The 20398-nt window shown below is 38.4% G+C and overlaps 1 protein-coding gene across 1 annotated transcript in view; it reads right to left on the bottom strand.

The window, feature by feature from the left end:
* Nucleotides 1-18486, bottom strand: part of LOC106881256 (rhomboid-related protein 2) — a 118681-nt gene extending 100195 nt beyond the window's left edge. Inside the window, exon 1 of the mRNA XM_052968234.2 lies at nucleotides 17828-18486. Coding sequence (XP_052824194.1) covers nucleotides 17828-17899 — 72 coding nt within the window. The 5' untranslated portion in view covers nucleotides 17900-18486. The remainder of the gene's footprint in view (nucleotides 1-17827) is intronic.
* Nucleotides 18487-20398: the final 1912 nt, after the last annotated feature.

The raw sequence follows: 20398 nt of genomic DNA, 5'->3' as shown, positions 1-20398 counted from the left end.
CATTCATATCTTCATAGTCACCAATACAGTAGGATATATAACCAAAATAGAATGGACGTTATTGAGTTGCAACCTAATGCATTGGAATATTAATAAATATCTGTTCTGTAAGCTATTTCTAAGACTGATACATTCGACTAGAAAAGCATTCATTCTTATTGATGCATATGCATGCACACATACTCACACGTACATGCATACCTAAATAGAAACATACATGCACATATACAGATACATAGGTATATACATACATTCTCACACACACAGCGAAACACACTGAAACAAATACGCCCATACATCAATACACACATGTACATCTGCAAACAAATACATACTAGTATACATACGTAACAAGAACAGAAATAAATCATTTAAACTGCAATGAAATGTAGTTTATAAATATATCCATATATATACACACACACACACACACACACACACATATGCATATTCAAAGAGAGTTAGAAGTTGTGAATCCAACCAACTATGGGATAGTATCTATCCAATATACTACTGGTAGAATACACAATTAATACACAAGTGTTGGTTATTGTGTGGCAATTACACTATTGAGTATAACAATTGAGCAAGGGTAATAAGTAGTTTTACTCTTAATTTATATGGCAAGAAGAAAATGGAAGGAATCCAGAGGCAGTATTCATCAGCTGTTAGACATTATATTATGTCTATTTATTTATTTAAAACAGTTCTGATAATATATAAATATACATGTGTAAAGTATTAGCAATTTCTAGAATAGAGAAAGAAGAGCAGTTTCTTACAGCTGTTTCTGCCAAGAGGTCACAGTACCCCACATGTTATTTCTATATTTTCAGTGTACTGTAGTGATCTGTAGATAAAATTAGGGTATTTGGGTGTGCCCCTAGGCTTCGTCAGAGAGTTTATAAGAAAGTCTAAGAAGTTCAGAGGGCTAACTTATGCCTGTGTATATATATATATATACATATACATACACATACACACACACACACTCATATGCATACACACCCATACATACATACATATACATGCATATATGCATGTACACACTTATAACAGAATCAGTTATTAGTAGTTGTAGTACAATATTCTTATTAGGGAATGCATAAAAAGAGAATGAGAAATAATAGCATAATCGAGGTAAATAATGGAGTTTGAGAAGGGTAGTTTTTTAGAAATGAAAAGGTACATAAAAGGAGGGGGGATGTGGTCATTCCCATAATCTAATTGGTCAGCTAATTTTTTTGAAAGGCCATGACACTATTATGGCTAGTTAGTGGTTAACAGATAACAAACAATCTATATAAAAAATATATATATGTGCATGAAAACATAAAAACAAATAAGTCATGGTTAACTATGGGTAGGTAGGAGAGTAAAATTTGATATTGAGACTTCATTCAATTAGATTAAATTAAATTAAATTTGATTAAGAATTATATAAATAAAAAGTTGATGAATGGATGGGTTAGTGAGTATAATATAATAGTTCATAATATAATAGGTCTAATATAATAGGTTAAGCTAATACAGTATCTTGGTAACTGCCCAGAGATTTACTACCTTTACTACCCTTAGTACCAACTGCTATCATAACTAGTAATATAAACTATTAATATAAACTTTCACCCCCTAATGGTGACTATGATCTCAGGCCTCCAACTATAAACACATTGTATGTTTATATATATGTGTATATTTATATGAAAGGAAAATATGAAAGACTGCAGGAATACACCCTCCCTAACACATGAAATATGTGTATATGTGTGCGTGTATATACATATATATGTATTTCTCCTTTTATGTGCTTTTTCATTTCTAAAAAACTGTACCCCTCTCAAACTCCATTATTTACCTTGATTATACTATCATTTCTCATTCTCTTTTTATGCATTCTCTCATAAGACTATTGTACTACATCAACTAATAACTGATTCTGTTATAAGTGTGTACATGCATATATGCATGCATGTATGTATATGTATGTATGGGTGTGTATGTATATATATATATATATATATATATATATATATATATATATATACATAAGTTAGCCCTCTGAAATTCTTAGACTTTCTTATAAACTCTCTGACAAAGCCTAGAGGCACACCCAATTACCCTAATTTTACCTACAAATCACTACAGTACATTGACAAGATGGAAATAACATGTGGGGTACTGTGACCTCTTGGCAGAAACAGCTGTAAGAAACTGCTTTTCTTTCTCTTTTCTAGAAATTACTAGTACTTTACACATGTATGTATATATATATTATCAGAACTGTTTTAAATAAATGAATAGACATAATATAATGTCTAACAGCTGATGAATTTTACCTCTGGATTCCTTCCATTTTCTTCTTGCCATATATATATGCATATATATTTTTTTATGTTTACATATATATATACATGTGTGTGTGTGTGTGTGTGTGTGTGTGTGTTCCCGAGCATCTAGTAACACAATCTGTATCATGTCCTCACAGTTTTTTTTTTGTCTTTTTCCTTTTTTGAACTTATATATATAAATATATATATATATAAATAATATATATATATATATATATATATATATATAATTCTTCCAATTGCAAGTTTTCTTTTCAGGTACACGACACTGCTTTTCCTCTTCCCAGGCTACAGGCCCACACCCCCAACACCCATACTGTTAGGATTGGCACTCTCAACGTCGGCACGCTGAAAGGTAGATCTGGTGAAATTGTTGAGATGCTTGAACGGAGATGCGTAGATATGTGCTGCATCCAGGAAGTAAGATGGAGAGGAGGTTCTGCAAGGTTCCTCACAGGCAAAGAACACAGGTACAAGATTTTCTGGGCAGGGAACACTGACGGGGTCGGGGGCGTAGGAATACTTCTAGCGGAGAAATGGGTGGATAAGGTAATCGAGGTCGTTAGAGTAAGTGACAGAGTACTTAAGATCAGACTAGTGCTTCATCATAGATTAGCTACTGTCATCTCAGCCTATGCACCTCAACCTGGGCTACCAGATGGTCTGAAAGACCAATTCTATGACACCCTCTTGCAAACTACCTCGTCGACGAGTGACAGGGACCTTCTCTTTGTGGCTGGAGACTTCAACGGTCATGTCGGACGTCGTGCTGGGGGCTTCCATGGCATACATGGAGGCTATGGCTTCGGTTCCCGCAACGAGGAGGGAACCAGACTGCTGGAGTTCTGTGATGCAACCAATCTTATGGTCTGCAATACCAACTTCAGGAAACCTGCCAGTCACCTAGTCACCTACCGCTCCGGCAGACACTCTAGCCAAATCGACTACATCCTCGCCAGAAATAGGGAAAGAGGGCGGCTTATAAATGCCAAAACCTACCCTGGCGAAGAATGTACCCCACAACATAGATTAGTAGTTAGCGACTTTGGGATCAAGGCAAAATGGGTGCCCAGAATTAGACAGGCTTGGAGAAGAAGGGTGTGGAAGCTTAAAGACCCTGCAAACGGACAGAGACTTAGAGACAAGTTACTTGAAGCATTTAACGAAATAGAAGGGGATATAGCATCATACAACGTGGAAGACAATTGGAGATTTCTGCGGGACAACCTGTTGAAAGCCACCGACCAGATTTGTGGGTGGTGTAAGGTCCCCTCCCAACCCAGAGTAACGTGGTGGTGGAACAAGGAGGTAGACAGGGCTATTAGACAAAAGAAACAAGCTTGGAAGGACTGGAAGAACGGTGGTAGCAGGGAATTGTACCAATGTGCCAGAAGGGAGGCTAGGCGACAGGTTTATTTAGCCAGAGGGGAAGCAGATAAGGAAAGATTTGCCAATGTTCTGCGCCGTGAGGACCAAAGACTCGAGGTATTTCGGGTTGCAAGACAGTGTAGGAGAGAGAATAGTGATGTTGTAGGAGAGAAATGTGTTCGCATGGATGATGGTACGCTTGCATTAAATGAGGATGCAAAGAAAGAGGTCTGGAGATGCCACTACGATAGATTGCTTAATAAAGAGAATGAATGGGAGAAAGAGAGCCTGCCTTATGTCGACCCAATAGAGGGACCAGCTATCCGAGTTGATAGTACCAGGGTAGATAAAGCAATTAAGAGTATGAAGACCGGGAAAGCCCCCGGCCCATCAGGAATCACTGCAGAGATGCTCAAAATATCTGGCAGTGTTGGCTATAGCCTAGTCACCCGTATTACGAACCAGGTGATACACGAAGGAGTCATACCCTATGACTGGTGTAGCAGCATCATAGTCAACTGCTACAAAGGTAAAGGGGACGCTTTAGATACAAATAATTACAGAGGCATCAAGCTGTTAGATCAGGTTATGAAAGTTACAGAGAGGGTCATAGCCCAACTAATTAGGGAGCGAATCAATTTAGATGAGATGCAGTTTGGGTTCGTGCCAGGTAAAAGCACTACTGATGCCTTATTTCTAGTGAGACAGTTGCAAGAGAAATACCTAGCCAAGGATAAACCTCTGTACCTGGCTTTCGTTGACATGGAGAAAGCCTTTGACAGGGTCCCCCGATCCCTTATCTGGTGGTCAATGAGGAAACTTGGGATAGAAGAATGGCTAGTGAGAGCTGTGCGAGCCATGTACAGAGATGCGGCCAGTAAGGTGAGGGTTGGAAATGAGTACAGCAATGAATTCCGGGTAGAGGTAGGGGTCCACCAAGGTTCCGTCCTCAGCCCCCTATTATTTACCATAGTCCTCCAGGCAATCACAGAGGAGTTCAAGACAGGTTGCCCCTGGGAGCTCCTCTATGCTGATGACCTTGCCCTAATTGCGGAGTCACTATCAGAACTAGAGGAGAAGTTTCAGGTGTGGAAGCAAGGTCTAGAATTGAAGGGCCTTAGAGTCAACCTAGCTAAAACCAAAATCCTAATAAGTAGGAAGGTAGATAAAACACAAACCCCTTCAGGTAGATGGCCCTGCTCAGTATGTAGAAAAGGAGTAGGTAGTAACTCTATAAGATGTACCCGGTGCAAGCTATGGACACATAAGAGGTGCAGCAACATCAAAGGCAGGTTAACTAGCAAGTTAGTTTTTGTTTGTGGCAGATGTTCAGGTGCAATAAAGACTGCAAACAAACAGGAAACAACTTCTATCTCATTCCAGGGTGAAAAACTAGAGGTAGTCGATAGCTTCCGCTATCTGGGCGACCAAGTTAGTAGTGGGGGTGGGTGCGCTGAAAGTGTAGCTGCTAGAATAAGAATAGCCTGGGCAAAGTTTAGAGAGCTCTTACCCCTGCTGGCGACAAAGGGACTCTCACTCAGAGTAAAAGGCAGACTGTATGACGCATGCGTACGAACAACCATGCTACATGGCAGTGAAACATGGGCTGTAACTGCTGAGGACATACGAAAGCTCGCAAGGAATGAAGCCAGTATGCTCCGTTGGATGTGTAATGTCAATGTGAATACCCGTCAGAGTGTAAGTATCTTGAGAGAAAAGCTGAACATTAGAAGCATCAGTTGTGGCGTGCAAGAGAGACGATTGCGCTGGTATGGACATGTGGTGAGAATGGAGGAGGATAGCTGCGTGAAAAAGTGCCACACCCTAACAGTTGAGGGAACCCGTGGAAGAGGTAGGCCCAGGAAGACCTGGGCTGAGGTGGTGAGGCAAGACCTTCGTACATTGGGCCTCACCGAGGCGATGACTACGGACCGAGACCTTTGGAAATGGGCTGTGCGTGAGAAGACCCGGCAAGCCAAGTAAGATCGTTGCCAGTGCCCCTGGACTGGTTCTTGTGCGGGTGGCACATGAGATGCACCATTTTGAGCGTGGCCGTTGCCAGTACCGCCTGACTGGCTCCTGTAGGATTTTCGAGCGAGATCGTTGCCAGTGCCCCTGGACTGGCTTGTGCGGGTGGCACATAAAAGACACCATTTCGAGCGTGGCCGTTTTCGTGCGGGTGACACGTAAAAGCACCCACTACACTCTCTGAGTGGTTGGCGTTAGGAAGGGCATCCAGCTGTAGAAACTCTGCCAAATCAGACTGGAGCCTGGTGTTGCCATCCGGTTTCACCAGTCCTCAGTCAAATCGTCCAACCCATGCTAGCATGGAAAGCGGACGTTAAACGATGATGATGATGATGATGATGATATATATACAGTTCAGTCCATTATCCAAAAGCTTGATGATAGCTGCTCAGAGAGGAGTGTGTGAACTGCACACAAGTGTACAGGTGGTTCAGACATTTCCAAGATGGCCGAAAAAATGGTGATAGTGATGAGCATCCTGCGAGATCTGCAACCAGAAGAACTGAGAAAAACATCGCAGATGTGCATGCAGCTGTGAGGAGAAATTGTTGAATCACCATCCGTGAGTCATCAAAGGATCTGTAGGTTAGTTATGGTTCAGTTCAGTCCATTATTACTGAAGATTTAGGTATGAGACACGTGTCTGCCAAGTTTGTGCCAAAAATGCTTTCAGCTGACCAAAAGAGTACTCAAGTTTCAGTTGCACAAAATTTCTTTGTGTCAAGACAAAGACTTTTGGAAAACTTTACGTACGCCTCTGAGCAGGCATCGCCAAGCTTTTGGCAAAATTTGATGCAGATTCTCTGCTCAACTTTCTCTGTCATGGTCAATGCAATGAACATGTAGTGACGTCATATGGCACTAAAAAGGCATAGTCGCCATTACTGCACCTTTAACCACGCATACGTGAATTTCAACATCCAAGCGTTCCCACTTCTATTCTCTCTCTTACCATGCCAGACAGCGAACAAGCAAGACGGTCTAAAACAAGCTCTCATTGAGTGTGGAAGAAGCAAGTTGTCTCTCCAACGATTCATCTCTAGGGACAGTACATCTACATTCAGGCTACTCAGAAACCGGACAATTGGAAGCTGTATATTTTCCACCATAAATAAATATTGTTGTTGTTGATCAGTTTGAAGTTCTGTGTTCCGTTCACTTCTAATTTAATATAGGAAAGTCAGGTGTACATCTAATGATGTATAACCCACTTTCCTAAAGTGGTGACCCGTTTTTTTTCTTTATATATTTGTGCCGCATTTTCTGCGTGGTTTTGGTGGCCATCTCACCTCAGACGTCCCTCCAAAATTTTTTAATTTCGTGTTCCACACTCAAGGGGGAGCCATTGTAGTGACGTCATATGGCGCCAAAAAGGCCTAGTCGCCATTACTGCACCTTTAACCACGCATGCGTGGATTTCAACATCCAAGCGTTCCCGCTTCTATTCTCTCTCTTACCACGCCAGACAGCAAACAAGCTCTCATTGAGGGTGGAAGAAGCAAGTTGTCTCTCCAACGATTCATCTCTAGGGACAGTACATCTACATTCAGGCTACTCAGAAACCAGACAATTGGAAGCTGTATATTTTCCACCATAAATAAATATTGTTGTTGTTGATCAGTTTGGAGTTCTGCGTTCCGTTCACTTCTAATTTAATATAGGAAAGTCAGGTGTACATCTAATGATGTATAACCCACTTTCCTAAAAACACATGGCACTTCCAAGCACTGATGTAAACAGCGGACATGAGCTAGAATGTTAAAACTTAGTACACATGCCCAGCAGAGCTCAAGGTCAATCTGCACCACGTGCATTAGCTTTGTTACAATGGCAACAGTCTGCATACTTATTGATCAGACCATGTATATGTTTGTGTGTGTGTGCATGTGTATATATATATATATATATATATATATGTGAGTGTGTGTATATGTGTATGTATATATGTGTGCATATATATGTGCATGTGTGTGTGTATATATATATATATATATATATATATGTATGTATGTGTGTGCATGTATATATGTGTCTGCATGTGTGTATATATATATATGTGTATATATATGTGAGTGTATATGTTTGTGTGTATATGTGTGTGAGTATATGTGTGTGTATTTGTGTGAGTATGCGTTTGTGTATGTGTGTGTATGTGTATATATGTATATAATTCATTGTAGAATAGAAGAAACACAACAGATAAGATTAATAAGGACATATACAAATGTATCAGTATATATTTGTGTGTGTGTGTGTGTGTGCGTGCGTGTAGGCACAAATGAACACAAATGCTTGACCAGGTTTAAATTGCTAAGGAGCAACTTTGTCACTGTATGAGTAATCAGCAGCGTATTCTGTTAAAAAGTTATCACCAACATAATAATCATTGGATTACTAAGAAGCATGTAAGAAAACATTAAGCAATCTAAAAACAAAGAAGAAAAATATCTAGGACTCCTCCAAAATAGGTAAAATAGCCTCATATCTAAAAAAATGTCCAACTGACCTAGATGGGAGCGAAGATCTGAAAATCTATTTTAGAAAATTATTGAATCAAATTTCATGAAGAGGTATCTTCCTTGTCATCAGTAGGTTACACTTATTTTGGTATTGTGTATTTAAACACAAACACAGTGTGTGTGTGCGTGTCTGTGTGTGTGTATGTGTGTGTGTGTGTGTGTGTGTGTGCGTGTGTCTGTGCGTGTGTCTGTATGTGTGTCTGTATGTGTGTGTGTGTGCATATTTTATTCTTTTACTTGTTTGTCATTAGGCTGCGGCTGTGCTGGGGTACCACCTTGAAGAATTTTAGTCAAGTAAATCAGCCCCAGTACCTTTCATTTTTTAAGTCTGGTACTTGTTCTATTGGCCCTTTTTGCTGAACTGCTAAGTCACAGGAATGTAAACACACCAACACTAGTTGTCAAGTAGTGGTAGGGGACAAACACAAACACACACACAAATAAAAATAGGAGCAGGAGTGGCTGTGTGCTAAGTACCTAGCTTACCAGCCACACGGTTCCAGGTTCAGTCCCACTGCATGACACCTTGGGCAAGTGTCTTCTACTATAGCCTCGGGCCAACCAAAGCCTTGTGAGTGGATATGGTAGATGGAAACTGAAAGAAGCCCATCGTATATGTATGTGTGTGTGTTTGTCCTCTCACTTGACAACCGATGTTGGTGTGTCTACGTCCCCATAACTTAGCAGTTCGGCAAAACAGACCAATAGAATAAGTATCAGGCTTATAAAAAATAAGTCCTGGGGTCAAGGTGGTGCTCCAGCATGGCCGCAGTCAAATGACTGAAACAAATAAAAGAATAAAAGAATATATATATATATATATATATATATAAATACACACACACACAGCAGGCTTCTTTCAGTTTCTGTCAGCCAAATCCACTCACAAGGCTTTGGTCAGCCTAAGGCTATAACAGAAGACACTTGCCCATAGTGCCATGCAGTGAGAATGAAACCGAAACCATGTGGTTGGAATGCAAGCTTCTTACCACACAGCCACTCCTAAAGCATTGATGTAGGTGCTGGTGCCACTCAAAAGACACCCGGTACACTCTGTAGAATGGTTGGCATTAGGAAGTGCATCCAACCATAAAAACCAAGCTAAAACAGACTATGAAACCTGGTGTGGGCCCCTGGCCTTGCAAGCTGCCCAAACCATGCCAGCATGGCATTAAGTGCTGATGATGATATATGGATATATATCTAGGAGATAAAGAGACCAGAAAGAAGCATTCTCAGAGAGAGAGTGAGAGAGAGACAGAAAGAGAGAGAGAGAGACAGACAGACAGAGAGAGTGTGTGTGTGTGTGTGTGTGTGTGTGTGCTTAGATGTATAGATATACATGTATATTCTGTAAGTTTGTGAATGTGTGAGCACAGCTGTATACATGTGTGTATATTCTGAGTGTATCAATTTGAGTAAAATGTTTAGATATGTGGCTTTTGTGTATATGCACTCATATTCATTTGTATGTGTGAATATATGTATGAGTGAATATATGTATGTGTGAACATGTGTTTATGTACGTATATATATATATATATATATATATATATATAGCAATAAGAAAATGGAGGAGAATATGCGGTATCCATCGACTTGCTGACAGTATATTCCATTGAATTAATTTATTCGCACCCCCTTATTACACTTGGTATAACACTAGTGTAACAATAATTGGGTACCCTCCCAGCAGTATATTGGATAGATACTATCCCTTAGTGGGTTGAATCCTCAACCCCTAACTCTCTTGCATTATATATATATATATATATATATATATATATATATATATATATATATATATGCATGTATGAATTATGAATGTATGTCTGACTATATGTATGAATGCATGTACATATGAATGCATCCACAGAGACACATAATTGGATATATGCATGTATGTACCTAGGAATATATACATGTATAATCTCAGAGGGTGCACCAATGCCATGAGATTTACCCTCCCCCAACAAACCATACAGGACTGAATCCCTGACTGAACTTGCACATACTAAATGCAGAATCATTTCTCTGTGTCATGGTTATATACTTAGCTTGTGATTAATCCTGACCAAAGAAACCAGTGAACAAAGGACATCCAGTCATAAACATCCCATATTTTCCTCAGGCAAAGTCCACCTAGGACTATATTATTCAATGTGTCCTTAAAGGCAACAGAGTATGATTTGAGGGAAACTTAGCAACTATTTCTAGCAAGCTGAGACCAACATGGCTGTGCAATTAAGTAAGTCACTTTGCAACACTATAATTTGAGGTCCAGTCCTGCAGCACAGTTCCTTGGAAATGTGTTTTCATTTTAGCCCCGAGTTGACCAAAGCATTGTAAATAAAATTTAGTAAACAGAAACTATGTGGAAGCCTGTTAAAGGGACTAGTTGACCCTTGGGTACCTTTAGTAGAGTTTACTCTTTCGGGAGTATATGGTCCCAATCTCAGGTCTAAGTATAATACCTTTCCTCCAAAACCAGATAAGGAGGGTCTGAAAAAGATCCTTGATATTGCATCACTTCCTCTAATTAAATCATGTGAAAACGAAATAGATAAAATACCACATAAGCACTCAGCCAATTTCACTAGTAGTATGTAAATACCTAACAGATTGATGCTAAAAATAAATTCTATTTGATACCAAAGCACAATATTAATCAATGCTAAAAGCTAATCTAACCCAGTTAGTGATACAACAATATACAAGAAAATCCAATATGTTGGTACCTTGTTTAGTGTTACTCTGTTTAGCACTGATTCACAAGTGGTAATTTTCCGTCGAGATATTTTTTGTCGGATAGTATAACATTAATATAATAACAGAACACTCCACATGGAAATTCCATATTACATCAACTTTTGAGGCATAAATTTATTTATTTTCATAATTATTGTTTTATTATGTTGAAGAATTTTTTATAATCATTACACAAAGCATTGAGGTTATTATTAATAAAAAAAATCTTGCTACTTCAGGTATTGTTTTGTAGAAGTACTAAATCATCTCTGATGTCACTTTCTTTGAACATTTCCCAAACTGAATAGCTGTTCTTTGTTCACATTTTCTTGTATTCAGTTCCTTCTAGAAATTCTTGATATTTTACTCACTTTCCTTCATTCATGTAATTATGTTGCATTCATTCTTTCTCTTGTTGCTTCAAGTCATCAATTTGTTACCATAGTGAAGGTTGTTTAACTCTTGATACCAACCCACGTGAGACTACCAGTGGCTCTAAGGTACAAACTTTCTGTCATAAAGTGATCTAAATTAAAGCCTATCAAAATTTCGTGTTAGTATATGTTCCACACACCCCTTAAGAAATACAAAATGATTTTACTAAATTCTTCATTATTCATGAAATTTATTGAAACAAAGGCAACGTGATTCAAAACAATGTGAGAATAAAATTTGTAGAGCAAAATATTTGCAGAAATGCAAAAAGATAATAAAAGATTAGAAGAAAAACTGGAATATGTTTCTTGTTTTTTTTTTTTTACTGTTTTGCCACCCCCACTGAAGCAACAGAAGATAAAAATAAGTGCTGGAAGTTACTTATGGTGTAAAGGTTAAAGTAACACAGAACATGTGCAAGTGTTGGCGCAACAGGACGCTGGTGAATGTCAAACATATGTGAATAAGCTTGACTACATCACCAAGTACAACCATCTTTAAAAATACGAATGTGACAACTTCATTTAATCAGCAAAGAAGGGGATTCATTCAAGGATCAGAAACACTGAACAGTTATCCGGGGACTTCACATTTCCTGATGCCCAATGCTCTGCTGTCAATAAATAAAATGTTGGTCCCTGTTCATTGAGAACACACTTGTCTAGGAGCCCAATCAAGTCCAGTGACAGTGGAGTTCACCCTATATGGTGCTTGCAACCTAGAGATACAAATCGAGACCTCATAAATGTCTGAAAGCGAAAGCCACACTCACTTCTGATGTAGGACTCAAAAGTAATCTCTTTCACTCTGGTAAAATTTACGTCTGAGACCCTGGGCCCAATATTAATTTATTTATGCTGTCGTTTGCCGACGCTAATATGAATTATAAGCTTCAAAGTATTGTTTTGCTTGGGGGTTAAAATCCATTCCAACGGTGATCACCCCCACCCTTTTTTTTTTGTACTTATGTGCAAGGATCTTAGGAACACGTTATCTAACATGTTCTTTTTCACTATTTCTAGCAGGTCGAGTGACACGTAGAGGCTGCCTCATTGGCTCGTGGGCGGAAATACAAAACGATAAGGCGGGTGAATTTAACGTTTATCTCACGAATAAGATTGTCAGATTAATCTACAAATCGCGGGTCACGCTATTTTTCGAAACTGCAAGCAACTTAACTTTTTTAACTGTTTAACTAAAGCTCATGTCTCCTTTAGAATTTTAATTTGTAACAAAAAAAAAGCAAGAATGCTATTAAATCTACTAAATCATAAAATACGTATATTTGCACTGCCCTACAGGCAATCATTAAACTCAAACTATATATATGTATGTATACATATATATATATATATATATATGTAAGGGAAACTGTGTGAACAGGCTCGCGTTGGCTGTACCTGTACAGATCAGAATGGCTGTATGAACGAATCAACGTCGGGGGTCACCAATTGTAAGGGAAACTGTGTGAACAGGCTCGCGTTGGCTGTACAGATCAGAAGGGCTGTATGAACGAATCAACGTCGGGGGTCACCAGTTGTAAGGGAAGACCGACGTCGGGGTCACCAATTGTAAGGGAAACTGTGTGAACTCATAAAAGGAGAAATGGTGACGAATGGAAAAACAGGACTCCTTTTATTTAAACGTGTCACACGGTCGAACATACAAATATTATATCAAATGATGATATACATAATATGTTATACGCCGATAACATAGATGACCAGTAATGAAAGACCACAACCGAAATAAGATGAATAACAGAGATATTTATTGTGGCGTTAAAGATGTATGTCTGTGAGTGAGTGTGAATGCGACATATAAGAACATAATCAAAGACAGGCAGTCATACAAAGAAAAGTGTGTATGTGAGTGATACATGTGTGTATGAGAGTTTACAGCAGATAGAAAGAGAGTCAATAACACGTGAGCAATTATACCAGATTGTTAGTACACTATAGGAAAAGTTCTGTATGTGAAAGTGAGGAAAGGCTGAGTGTGGCAGAGCTTATCACTAGTTGTGTTTTGGCGTCGATGCCAGGGCCTTGATTCTTGTTATACAGATGTTCATCGCTGGCTGAGAATTTCTTGTCTGTTTAAGAACTCTTGTCTGTTTATTTACCGTGGTGAAGCTGAGTCACCTAACAGAATCGAAGAGAGAGATGTGCCGCGGAGTTTTGGTTTGGTGTACATAGTAAATCGTGTTGACGCTGGTAGCGTAGAGGCTGCTTGGTAGGTGCTCGTAGAATCGTGTTGGTCATGATGATGCTGGATAGTAGTAGTAGACTCTTGTTGCTGATGTGGCGACGGCGGAGGTCATCGTGGCTGGACGAAGCTGCTGAAGTGGTCGCTGGCTGCTGCTGCTGTCGTGTGGTACACGGAACAGTTCTCAAAGAGAAACTGAACCGAGACAAATTTGTGGGGTATGAGTTGATCTATATATAGCGTTAAGAGGGCTCCAAATGCCTTTAGAATTTTACTCCATCACGTGACCTTATCAGAGGCCGTGATTGGTCAGTTTGCGTTCTGGCGGGAACGGTTCGAAGAAGTTGCCGATTTGAATAATGATCAGTCACGTGATGGACAAGGAATGGGTTCTCTACTACGCTCGCATTTATTTATATTTAAATGAGAAGATTGTATGTAATGGCGATAGTAGTTTGTATCTAATGGCGGGAGGTAGTTTCACTACATATATATATATATTGATAGAAAAGGTAAGACAACCAAAGAAAGAAAGAGACCTCGATATTACGTAAATAGAGGAATTTATCTGTAAATAATATGTGACAATTATTCGGTAGCCATGATAAAACTCCGAGTTTCGGATGTCGGGGCGGAAACCCACGCCGCCGTCTCTTCAGTTATCTGGCCATCAAAAACCAGATATCCGAAACTAGGAGTTTTATCATGGCTACCGAATAATTCTCACACATTATTTACAGATATATATATATATAAGATGTTTTATATGACACATTCTACTAGTATCCCAAGTTTGAAAGTGTTTCGTTAGAAAACAAATGGTGTCCGCCAAATCAGAAAGATCCTATATATATATATATATATATATATATATATATATATTAGCAAAAGTTTCATTTCCGGCTACTTTCTAACACAATCTGTTACTTATCGTGCAACTTTGTTTTTTTATGAAATTGATCTGACGAACTAGTTTACAGAAAAACTAGATAAAGTAGCAGACAGTACACGCATTACTACCCTGAAATTGGCGAACACGCTACTCATTGTTATTGTTTTGTTTTTTTCCCGCTGCTTGCAAAAGTTATGATGTTTTGTTATTAATGTTACCTGTAAATTAATATATCAACACAATGACTTCAGTTGTGGCTACAGCTGAAATAGGTTACGATGGAAAATAGGAGGAAGAGGTAGGCAGGGGAAACGACATTCCCCTCCTTTACATTCAGCTCAAGTGGGTGGGGTTGGCTTGTAGTGTCAAGCTCCGCTCTTACCCAACCTCCCCTTCAAAAACTTTAAGGAGCCCATAGTCCCTAAAAACCCATTTCCTTCACTAAAAATAGGTTTCCGTGCAGTACTTAAACTAGTTTTATTTTTTTTAATTATTATTCTTAGCCCTCTCCATCACAAACACACATATACAATGCACTTGACAACTAAGGCGGAAAACATTTTAATTCACAATTTACGATGTACATACTGTCCACTTGACTAAAATATATATTACCAATGCAAAATTAAGAATCATCTTTCATGTTGTTTGTTTTTTCCCAAATGTTAGCTTATGATAATATACTAAAAAGAGGTGCAATAACCAGTTATGTTATTTTTGATTGATTGATTGATTGACATAGACAGATAGACAGACAGACAGGGCAATGCATGTCAAAGCTGTGAATGTGGTACAAACTTAATTGATAATATTGAAGTTTTATGTTGCCGATATACATCACAATTCAGGGAAATAAGATAACCCGATGGTTCCGAGTTTAATCCCCACTAAATGTGACATTTCAAAAACAGCAGAACATCTAGGAGTCATGACTCTTAGGTGAATCCGGCTCCATTCGAGTGTCAGCAACTAAGGGCCAAAACACTTGCTTGACGGGAGTTCTTCCTCAGAAGATTTCTGCTGCTGTCCGCTTGCCCTGTAGCTTATTTCCACTTACTATTTTAACTGGTCTGTTCACCGACCTGCTTTCTCATGTGGATGTATTGGGAGTCACAACACCAGCTATCTCGTTGAAACTCCTTTGAGAAATTTTTCTGCAAAGTGCACTAACACATTTTCAATCTGGCAAAATTCGTTCCAGTCTCACAGAAAATACTCCTCGAAACTCCAAACCCTAAGTGATTTGTGAAATAATGGAAAGCTTTGATATAGACACGAAATAGTAATTTTTTTTACACATGGCAGGGTGCATGAAATTTGGGAAGAGGGGGAGCTATCGATTACATCGACCCCAGTACTCAATGGGTACTTATTTTATCAACCCTGAAAAGATGAAAGGCAAAGACAAACGGCAGAATTTGAACTCTGAATGTAAAGAGCCAGTAGATATGCCGCTAAGCATTTTGCTCGACGCACAAACGATTCTACCAGTTCGTCGCCGTTAGACACGTAATAATAATGATTTCTTACATGGGAACAATGCCAAAAATTTTGCGGTAAAATAACAGTCGACTATATTGATTTCAATACTTGACGAAGTACTTTATTTTATCGTCCCGGAAGGATTAAAGACTAAGTCGACTTCGGCAGGATTTTAACTTAATACGTAAAGGGGAGTGACTCAAAAACTGCATGGTATTTTGGAGAAAGTAAAGAATATGTACACCCGGTGTTTAGGGTTAGGGTTTAAAGTTAGTGATTAGGGTTAGGGTTTTGTTAAGCCGAAAACAGGTGGTGTACATATCCTTCACCTCCGCCGGTATTTTATCCAACACCCTAACGATTTTACCAATACACAAACATGTTTTATCTACATTCCCTGTTTTTATATTGTCTTGTTATATTTCTGTTATCGTCCTATTCTGTTATTTTTATGAATTCATGTCTCGTTTTGTCCTTTGTTTTCATCGTTCTGTGCATTATATAGGCCTATACATAACTCATCATTTACTAGTCAATAAGTTAGCATTTCTGAAAATCCGTCAATATTACCAAGTGCAACACTCACTTGAGACCAACGGTAACATTTTGACCAGTTATACATCATAATCAATAAGTATAGTATTTGACGATAGATAGATAAAAAGGGCAAGACTTCCTTTTGTACCCGCCAATAAATTTTTTTATTTATTTATTTTTCTTTTCTCTGAGGAAGTTTTTCCATAAATAAATAGATACGTTAACATGAGAAATCAGATATGGGTGGTTATGGCTTCCGCCCTTCCTCAACAGCTTTGAAAGTAAGAGAATCAGTAAAATCGAACAGCAGAAGCAATTGTTCGAGAAATCACACACACAAGCACGCATAGTCATCGCTAGAATTGGTTGGTAGGGAAAAATTACAGAAGTAATGTGTGTTGGTAAAAAAGATATCGGTAAAATAAAGGCTAACGATGGTGGGGTTGCATTTTAAAACAGATTTAGCTGCTAATTCTTGCAGGTCCAGCGTCCGAGTAAATGCTATAAAACCAAGGACCCCGAGCCTGCTGTGGCCGTCGGGGTCCAATACTGTAGCCTTCGGTAAGACGTATAGATCCTGCATTTAAAAAATTGCTGATTATATAGTGTACTTAGCTGTTTCGAAAGTCCATATGTTTATTCTAATGTTCCTAGATTCCTCAAAAGTATTTTTAAAACTTTGTTATTTTTATAATTACAACATTTCACAATAAATGTAATTACTTTATTTCCGTATACATAACAAATGTTTCTTTGGTGCAACTTTAGATTTCATTTAATTCAAGGATTGTCCTCAGATATAAGAAATGTTCGCCACCAGGAGCTAAACTAATACGAGCGATGCCCTTCAAGCTCCCTGAAAAGTTACTTTTAAGTTTACGACAGATCAACAAACATTCTTCATTTTACATTTTCTTTTCAATTGAGTCGGTTGTTTGAAATCTGTCAAAGGGTTGCTAACACAAATAAATAAAACTGAGGGAAGGAACTTGGGTGGGGGGCTGTATCATTCATGCTTCTCTCCGCGAACATTAGCTACTAAAGGGAAGAGAATCAAGAACCGGGAGGAGACACCGCTTTTATGTTTGGTTCTCCCAAGAATATACAAACTTACATAAACACACAAGCGCCGCCCCCGCCCAAGGTGTGCGACTAACCCTGCATGCATCTATGTTTATAACTGTAAATCTCTACATACGAGGGTATATACATGTATTTCAAAAGTGTCTGCAATAAATTAATGAATAAATAATTCGTCTTACCCGATCTAATTCTCGCCGAATTTCGGATTGAAGAGCAATTTCTTCATCGTTATCAAGCATTCGTCTCGGCATAGTTCCAGTGTTACAAAATGAGTAAAACCCAAAAACCAAACAAAAAGTAATAAATTATCCGATGAAACTTTCGAATGAAAATAAACCGAAGATATGATTTTGTTTCACGAAAATATATACATGTAAATATATATATTCATATCTAACAATAACTACGTCTTCTTTTTTGCATAAAAACTCCTCACAGAACTAGTAATAAGTATGAAGAATTTGTATACTTTCGCATAAAAATGTACGGTTGAAGTGCATGAAGGTAAGTTTACACAGTGATGAAAGATAGATTTTTGTTTTCCAATGCAAAATATACTAAAAAATACATATACTGAAATGTTTAAAGAAAATTTGTCTCTTTCTTCTCTCTTTTCTTTCTTCTAATATAGATATAAATATAAATGTCGAACAGTAGTAAATATTCACGATAAGTATGAATGCATATGTGTATATATAGACATCACGTAGTGATAGATATAAGTTGTACTCGCTTAGTAGCAGTTCAAATTATAGAGTGAGAGAGAAGAGAAAATAAAAGTGCGCCGACGGCAACTCGACTGCTTGATACGAGAAGTAGCACGGATACGCATATACAAACGCGCGCATATGTACTCACACACACAGGTCCACACCCACATTCGCACATATACATTTACATACACCACATTCACATGCACACATACACTTTTATTGCAAAAAATTTTCGCTTCACTAGCCCATGATGAAATGTAAAAACAAAACGTATCTATAAGTAACAAAATATATAATTAAAACAAAAAAGGTAAATGCAATTTTATGCCTTTCATAGTATTCATAAAAACTTTAGCTATTACAAACAGTTAATTAAGGACTATGGTCACGCATGAGCAACAAGTATGGGCTTTTCTAGGTAGATATTTTGAAGTTCACTTTTGCCCGCGTAAAGAAACACTCGTCAGTTGTCAGTCACTTGAAACAAACTCTCTCTCTCTCTTTACATATATATATATATCTTTCTATCCATTCCTCTGTCTTTATCTATCTATCTATCCATTCCTCTCTCTCTATCCGTCCATCCATACATATGTCTATCTAGCAAGCTATCTCTCTCTCTTCTTATCTCTTGTTTGTTTACAGTAACTCTTTTAATATTGTTAAACTTTTTACTTCTTCTGTCTATTATAGCTATGGTAACCCAGTATTGGATTTTGGCCTAAACTAAACGAGCTACAGCTTGTCGCCTTATTATCCGGAGAGACCGCAGACCCCTTAAGACCCATATGAGACTTTGTGGGGTCCACGCAACAAAATAGTAAATTGGGAATCCACGATCCACAAGTAATATTTTAAGGGCCCCTGGTAAAAATTTGCTTTTGATGTATGTATTGGTATGTATTGCAAGAAGCAGCAAGGTTTATTTCTCAAACATTTTACAGTTTAACCTACATGAGTTAAATGTGTGTAAAACAAAAGAGGAATTTTGAAAGAAGTTTCTATAAAACTAGTTTAAAAAACATCGAGTGTCTGTGGGGATCCACCAGAATAAAATAATAATCAAAGGGGTCCATAAATTTTAAAAATGGTTGAGAACCTCTGCTCTAACCCCAAAACATTCTATTTCCCCTTTCTCTCTCCCTCTCTCTTCTCTCGTCCCCTCTCTCTCTCTTCTCGTCCTCTCTTACTCTCGGCAGTATAACGCCCTGTTCCTACGCCTAGTTTCTTTTCCTACCACCTTCATTAAAGCCCGTCTCTCCTCTCGATGCCCATTCTATAACTCACTCGATTCTTTCTTCACAGACTGTCAACTCTCAGAAATTCTCCCTCTCCTGCAGATATTGGTTTTCATATGTTTGTAATATCTGTAAGATGAACATAAACCACATTCATCTCACTCGTCTGTCGGATGGCCTGTGAGAATCATGGATACTGCCAGTCCCCAAAAAACACAAGGAGACAATTATGCGGTGTAGTCCAGAGTACACTAGTTGTAGAGAATATAAAATATAATCCCAACAGGAAGATAATGAAAGAGCTGTAATTATATTAGGAAAGTTTGTTTTTAATCATATTAAGAATATGATCTACTGCAAGTTCCTTCGTTCCTGGAGTTGAGCTGAAAGAGATGATATGAAAGAATATCGGTGATAAGATGCAATGAGCGTAGTGAAATACAGTGTTATGCTCTTGTATTGATATATCACGTTTTAGTTTACCAGTTGAAATTATATGCCGTTAATGTTCTTTGAAAAACCTTTTGTGAATCAAATCTAACAAGTTTCGTACAGATGAGGTAAGGAATCGAAATAACTGATGCAGTTCTTTAAGTTCCATGTTTTGCTTGATAGAACATGTAGGTTTGATCAACTGCATTCCAGTCGAGATCATCCTGTTTTTCTCAGGCACAGTGCACTCGGAACGAATGCAGACGGTAGGATATGGTTTGAGGAGAACGTAGCCGGTATTTCTAGCACGTCGAGTGACAGGGGAGTAAAGGCTGTCTCACCAGTTTGCCAGGACATGGCTTTCAGC

Source organism: Octopus bimaculoides, chromosome 1, assembly GCF_046866305.1.
Source record: "Octopus bimaculoides isolate indiv1 chromosome 1, ASM4686630v1, whole genome shotgun sequence".
NCBI classification, from domain to species: Eukaryota; Metazoa; Mollusca; class Cephalopoda; order Octopoda; family Octopodidae; genus Octopus; species Octopus bimaculoides.
The sequence above is the reverse complement of the archived record's forward strand: the minus strand, read 5'-3'. Positions and strand labels throughout refer to the sequence as shown.